We start from the raw sequence: 7482 nt of genomic DNA, 5'->3' as shown, positions 1-7482 counted from the left end.
GCATGAATGAGTCAAGCAAGGCTTTGGACATCATTTTGATAAGAGTATAACAATATAACATGATATAAAACTCAACAAGTTGATTTTACATGATATTGCCCCTTTGAGAAATGAAGGTCAGTCGGTCCGAAAAATTGGGAAAACTTTGAAAGTGTCCCCAAGTACAGTCGCAAAAATCCTCAAGCGCTACAAAGAAACTGGCTCACATGAGGACCGCCCCAGGAAATGAAGACCAAGTCACCTCTGCTGCGGACRATAAGTTCATGAGTCACCAGCCTCAGARATCTCAGGTTAACAGCAGSTCAGATTAGAGAACAGATCAATGCCACACAGAGATCTAGCAGCAGACACATCTCTAGAACAGCTGTTAAGAGGAGAATGTGTAGTGCATTAAAAAATCACTGTTAAACAGAACAAATTTTYATTCACTCTGATAAAAAGTTGTACAATGTTTGTTTGATCTCCAATTTGTGGCGCCCCTATAGACTGTACCCTTTAGCATTTGCCTGAACTGCCTATTTCACAGGCCAGCCCTGTCTTTAGGAACAACTCATYAATGTCTAAGTATGGTGGGCTGCAACAAGAATTTCAGGGGTCGCTATTTTTTTCCATACGCTGCAGGAGGAGGTGAAATAGTGGGATCAAGTTGTCCCAAACAGGGAGGCTATTTGTTGCATTTGGTGATTGTCTTTGGTTTTTATTGTTGGGTTTCTTTTTATCTGTTGGTTACATCTTTATTATTCTGTGAATTGTCCTGCTCCTGTGTTTTTCTGTGACATAGGTCAGTTTCTGCTCTTCAGTCAGCTCTTGCTCCTCAGTGTTTTTCCCTGTTTCACCAGTCACAGCAGCAGGCACTCCCCTCATTTTCACTGACCATTTTCTGTCCTTGCTTTGCATTCTTGTCTGCAGAGTCTTGCTGATTTTCAGTCCGCGTCTGTTTTTCCTTGTGCCTCTTTGTCAAAAGTTTCTGCAAGTTTTGTTTTATTACAAATTTTTAAAATAAATTTAAGTTTATATTAGTTCCTTGTGAAAGTCTGCACTCCTTGGTTCAGTTCTGTTACAAAGGGATTCAAATCTGTCACTGATTAATTTCTGTTGTGTAACTTTTGGCTCTTATTACTGTGTTACTATGTGCTCACTGCAGTCCAGTTGGACACAATAAAAGCTGGTATTTAACTGTTTAATTTACAGCTTTGTCTTTCAAACCTCATATCCAAGGTGTACTGGGTAAAAAAATGACAGAATATTTRGTTTTTCTGATGAAATTTTTTGACTGGAGAGAAGCCTTTAACATATATTTTTTAGTATTGCAGACTGAGAGTGAATAGAAATTTCTGAAAGTTTCCACRTATTTCTTGCTAAGATCAGAAGGGAAAAAGAAACTGAAAAGCTTGTGCCTACACACCCCCATTTCTGTTAAAATCATTAAAATGTTAACAGGAAACTGAAACTAAGTGAAACAAAGCAAAAGCACGCCTTTAACCACAAGCTTTCAGTGAAAAGAGCGAAATAGACAACAAAACAATCTTGTCTGATTTGGATGCAYCTAAAAACACCCACCCACAGCTTTTAAATCACATAAAATAAAAACATTTATAAATAAATGAAMCATTCTATTTTCAGCAGATTGGAGCTGGRCRGTKACGCCAACATAAAGAAGCAACAAACTGCTAAACTGTTTCTCCCTCAGTCCCCAAATGTTTGTCATTTAAAGGTAACCAAACATGCGTTTCCTGTATTAATCTAACTTTCTGATTCAACATGCATGCAAGCAGTTTTCCATACACTACTAGAAATAAAGCAAATACAATAATAATGGGGCAATAAAGTTTGTTTGCTTTAAATCTCAGTTTGTAAAATGTGAAATTTGTCAAAGCAATCCAAAAAAACAGACATTATTTATTGTTTCGGGCTACACCTACCTAAAATCAACACTGCTATTTAAGAATTACATTAGCTGTGCTGGTGAAAATGTTCAATCATCCAGATGATGAGCAATCATATAGAAACAAAAACGTTAAAACAACTKAACTTGAAGCTCTAACGATGAAGAWGTTCTGCTTCAGAAGTTTTCTCAATTTAATTTTGTTTTTTGTTTTGTTTAACCATTTTCTTTTTTGATGCACCAGTTGTGCACTCTATCTTATCACAGCACAGTAAGACTAAAAAAAGTCACACAATTAAAGCTGAAGTTGGTAACTTATAAAAAGTATTTTTTTCTCTATTTGTTAAAACTTTTACTGGCAGTAGATGAGACAGATAATCTGTGGGGGAACAAATCAAGCTCCTCTGGCTTCTCCCAGTGACCCTACAGCCATTTGCAGAAAATRCACCGCTCCCGATCAGAAACAGCCACTCATAGAGCATTTAGAGTACCCTCGTTCAAGCCCACGATTGCCGGTGAGCTGCAGCTGTGAAGGAGAAACGRCCTAAAGTTACAGGAAAACTCATTTCTGAGAGTTTTAAATGTGCCRTGTTTTTACGCCATCGTTGGTRGTTCTGCTGCTAAGCCTGAGCGTTTATGGCAGGGTCTGCTGTGGGGAAGAGCTGTGGAGGGAGGGCTGTAAGAAGAGAGCAGTGGGGGAGGGACCTGGAAGATGTGTTTGTTCAAAGATTCAGGCAATCCACTTCTCTTTACTGCAGCTTTAAAAACTGAAACTGAAAAAAGTTTTAATCCAGTAATTTGCTAAACAAGATGTTTAGACAAAGTCACTAACTACTCATCATTACASCACAATTATTTCCATTTTAAACAACTTTTTTCAATACTTTAACGGCACACTATAAAATAATTTCTTACATTTTCTGTAATTGGTTTGTATAAACTATGGGGTAAATTTAGATTCACTGCTTTTCATTCTTTTCCCACTGATGAGCTCAAGTAGAGAAAGGAAATAACTTGTCCAGTGTGATGCTTAAGACTAATAATGACAAGTAATATGCCGCCACATGATGTTACTGTCAATCAAAATGTCCAAGTTCAACAAACTTTAATAAACCGAAGATATAAGAGATTTATAAAGGAAAAGTAGAAAATAAAAAGAGGTTTTTGTTCCTTCTCAGTAACACGACTGAACATGGAATTCCCCACAAAAGAAACTAATTGAGAAAGTTTCCTTTATACATTTATGTATTTGTGTTGACTTTAAAAAGCTTAGAGGGCAAGATGTGACTTGCAGAGAAGGAAAAAATGATTTTTTTCTTTGATATTTTATTCTCAGCAGCAGAAGACAGAAGCAAAAATAAAACGGAGTTGCATCTGACAGTTAATTTTGCAGAAAGTCATTCAGCAATGGTTCTTTTTGTTTCTGGCTTATGCATTCACCAACACTGAATAGATGTGATAGAAAACAATATAAAAATACTTTTAATGGTCTGGTACCACATGACTGTCAGGACTCCAAACTCTGCTCAAAGCTGTTGATCGTTTCCCTTTTGGTTTATTATCTGTTTCTAAAGAAAACACTTTATTGAGCTATTAATATAATGAAACTGTCAACATAGATCTTAAAAAAAGAAAAGTCATGGTGCATATTTACAGCCCTGTCTAGAGCAGGTGGGTTAAAAAACAGAAAAGAAAAGAAAAGAAAAGRAAATRTGATATTACTGCCTTTTTTATTAAAGTTTTTTGCATCCAGTCTTCCCCTTTATATTACAGAAAAAAGAAGTAAAACGAAAGATTTAAAAATGTCGATGAAGCAGATTTGTTGCCATTATTGCTTGTTTCGGGTTCCTCTTTAGAGCTTGCATGCTGTTATCAGCAAAACTGGATCAGAGAAAGCTCATTTCTGCGTTGAGCTTGTGTGACCTACAACATCTGATAAACCGTTTTGTAAGTTTGAACTTTATTACTTCATACTGTGTTTTTAGGCTTGTTAACTACAATTGGTCAAATTTTGATGATGGTTGAACCCCACATTAAGAACATCTCTTGGGTATATCTGGTCTTTTTGTTTGGACTTTGAATGTGCATGGTTTCTTTGATAACTCTGGTTGTCTTCATTCAAAAACATGCAAATTTGATTAATTGGTAATATTAAACTGGTCAATGTTTGTGTGAAAAGGTTCCCAGTCAGGATTGAGTAAGACTTCATCCCTCTGAACCTAAAACAAAACGAATAAACACATGTCAGTGTGGCCTGTTTGCTGAACACTTTTTCGTTAATTCTAAAAAACAGCAATAAAATGAAAGGCCCCTTGTAACTTGATATTGTACCAATTGTGACCCCCCCCCTTTTTTTAACTTTTATAGTTTAGTGTTTTGATGTAAATTATTTTTAATGATATATTGTTTCCAGGAGCTACACAGGTTTTTAAATAGTGAAAAAATTGTGCTTTCTCTTTCTTCTTTTCCAGTTCTCATACTTTCTGTTTGAGAAGCACCAAACATATATTCAAATCTGTAACTGAGTAAGAATTCTGAGAATAACCTTTTTATTCATCTATATGTATACGTTTTCTCTAGATTGTATTTAGTAAAATTCCAATTTTGAGCTTCTTAGCTTTGCTTCAGTATATTTTTCTGTTTTTACAGATCTACAGGATGGAGCACACCGGTAATTTCTCACATGGCCCGTGGTTCGATGATCTGTTGGAGATGTTCAGTGATTATTATACTTGGGATGAATATGATGGCGTTGAAGCAAAGATCTACGACATGACTGACAGAATGACTTTCAAAGCGGTCTTCATCCCAGTTCTGTACTCTGTGGCATTTGTTGTGGGTATTCTGGGAAATGGATTGCTGCTGGGAGTCCTGCTTCRGAGCAGGAAGACCTGGAGCGTGACGGACACCTTCATCCTTCACCTGGGTATCTCAGATATCCTGCTGCTGGTGACGCTGCCCATCTCTGCTGTACAGTCTGCTAGTRAAACAGGATGGACATTTGGTAACCCACTATGCAAAATTACTGGAACTAYTTTTACGGTAAAAATTGTACAATAAWGAAAATGTGTTGAAAATGYVAHAATTCACTAAAACTSTTYTCYTTTTACTTTCAGATCAACTTCTAYAGTGGGATTTTCCTCCTGGCCTGCATCAGTTTGGACCGCTACCTGTCCATTGTCCATGCTACTCAGATGTACACCCGCAGGAAKCCCTGGGTGGTTCAAGTCAGCTGTTTGGTGGTTTGGTTGTTTTCTCTGCTCCTCTCTGTCCCTGATTGGATCTTTTTAGAAGTTGTGGATGATTACAGACGAAACAGAGCTGAGTGTTCTCGCGAGTATTACAAATTTGGTCCAGAGTACGCTAGTGCTTTCAAACTAGCAGCACGGGGTTTGTACCACTCAGTGGGCTTTCTGCTCCCTTCAGCTATCCTGATCGTCTGCTACTCCTGCATCCTGTGGAAGCTGCGGTGCGGCACCCAAGGCCTCCAAAAGCAGAGAGCTTTCAGAGTCATCATAGCTGTGGTGGCAGTTTTCTTTATCTGCTGGACCCCATACAATATCACTCTCATGATAGACACCATTCAGCAAAACAATAAAACCTATTCAAGTGAAGTGAACACTTCTCTGGGCAAAGCTCTGGCGGTGACATCATCGGTGGGCTACCTGCACTGCAGCCTCAACCCCATCCTGTACGTTGTTGTTGATGTGAAGTTCAGGCGTCAGGTGCTGAACATCCTGGGCTGCTAACAGTCAATAAATCTGTAATTCAGTTTTATTTTATACTTGCTTCCAAATCCTCTAAAAGAACATACATATTGTGTTAAAATGGACATAAATTAAAAGACATACAATTTTAAAGTTTAACAGTTTCTCAGCACATGACGTTCAAGAGTAATTAGATTATTTTTTCTTTTTTTTACTCTTTTTTCCCAGTTTTTTATTTTCATCTCTATGTATTTTTTTCTGATCATCATTCATTGTCATATAGTAAACATATACAGTGTAATATAACAAGCTCAGGACAACTTAAAGTAAATGTGACACATCTTAATACTCCTAATAAATTTTTATTGTAATTTCAGTGCTGTATGTTTTGGATTGCAGAATAAACGTGCATTTTTTTAAATCAAAAAAGTACTTTTTTATTCCTTGTTAGTAGCAAGACAACAAATGTTGGGAAAATGTATTTACTAGCTGTTGTCTTTATATTATTCAAACTTCAGGACAGTCAGCGCCTGTACATATTACAGTACCAAATATGTGCCTGGTATTGTACAAAGTAACTAATCATTTCATAACCCAGTCCCCATAATTACCAAGTATATCATGTAAGTATCAAGTAAGTTTTTATTTTATTTGTTTGTTGTTATTTAACCAATTAAGTCCCATTGAGATCTCAGATCTCTTTTTCAAGGGCGGCCTGGGCCTGAAGGCAACCCATTGTACGTGTTTTTATGGGTGGGGGAAACCGGAGTACATGGAGAAAAAACCCACACAAGCACGAGGAGAACGTGCAAACTCCGCACAGAAAGAYCCCAGGTCTGAACYKGGGATCGAACCCAGGAYCTTCTTGCTGTGAGGCATCTGTGCTAACCACTGAGCCRTCTTGCYGCCAGTAACTGAGAGAACTGCATCAAGTAACAGGTATGCTCCTGATACATTTCAAGTAGGTACCACRTACAGTTATACCAAGTACAGTAAGCATTGGGCACGCACCCATCTGCTAACTGTCCTAAAGTACGAATATGTTTTAGACTATATACAGCTCTGGGTACAATTATCTGAAATTTATAACCTCCATGTTAAAGGTTTGATTGTTTCTGTGTAGAGCTGCAATAAGTTCCTAAATCAGTTTGATTTCTACAGGAATTTGAAGGTCTTAACAGGGTTATGTTAAAGGTCCAGTTAAAAGTTGTTAGTTGTACAAAAGCTCAAATACAGCATTGTATATTTTAGTTCCCACAGATGAAAGACAATCTTTAAAAAAAAGAAAATCTAATCTATTTGTTTGAATGAACTTAACTGTTGGAAAACATTATGTACAAATAATCAAAGCATCCAATTTAGCTTATTAATCGGATGGCTTCTGTACAGCTCCATAAAGAGATACACAAATAAAGCACAAATGTTTTAAAGTTCTGTGTTTAGCCACACATACACGACCAAATGTGTTTCCTTGTTCTGGTCTGAATCACACAGAGGCCAAAGCTGGAACTAAGGAGTTGACACAGATTTTCGGTTTCACCTTACTAGCTTTTGTTTGAAGCTTACAGTCAGTTTAAACCCATAACAAAGCCTCAGCTGTTCTGGTTTGTCTGTTTGAGGCAAATCACAGAGACCATCAGTTATACCACAACAATAAAACTGTTTGTCACAGCAAACAATTTTTAGAGTTTTCAGCACAATTATTTATTTATTTTGTTTGCTCCATTAGCTGACAATGAGAACATTCCTGAATGCACAACATTTGTTTGTGCTTATTGAGTAAACAGTTGCAGACGAAGCACCCGAAAGGCTCCGCTGAGGGCATGAAGCCAGCAGATCTGGTTTATGCAGCTCCTGTTTGTCAGGTGCTTTCTATGTAAATACGCAGCA

The 7482-nt window shown here is 37.3% G+C and overlaps 1 protein-coding gene across 1 annotated transcript in view; it reads left to right on the top strand.

Moving 5' to 3' along the window:
• Nucleotides 1–6015, top strand: part of cxcr3.1 (chemokine (C-X-C motif) receptor 3, tandem duplicate 1) — a gene marked incomplete in the record, with an annotated part of 11117 nt that extends 5102 nt beyond the window's left edge. Inside the window, 2 exon segments of the mRNA XM_014020453.1 lie at nucleotides 4649–4927; nucleotides 5002–6015. Coding sequence (XP_013875907.1) covers nucleotides 4649–4927; nucleotides 5002–5634 — 912 coding nt within the window.
• Nucleotides 6016–7482: the final 1467 nt, after the last annotated feature.

This window comes from Austrofundulus limnaeus, unplaced genomic scaffold, assembly GCF_001266775.1.
Source record: "Austrofundulus limnaeus strain Quisiro unplaced genomic scaffold, Austrofundulus_limnaeus-1.0 Scaffold253, whole genome shotgun sequence".
In the NCBI taxonomy this organism is placed as follows: domain Eukaryota; kingdom Metazoa; phylum Chordata; class Actinopteri; order Cyprinodontiformes; family Rivulidae; genus Austrofundulus; species Austrofundulus limnaeus.
This window is presented reverse-complemented; position numbering and strand designations above follow the sequence as displayed.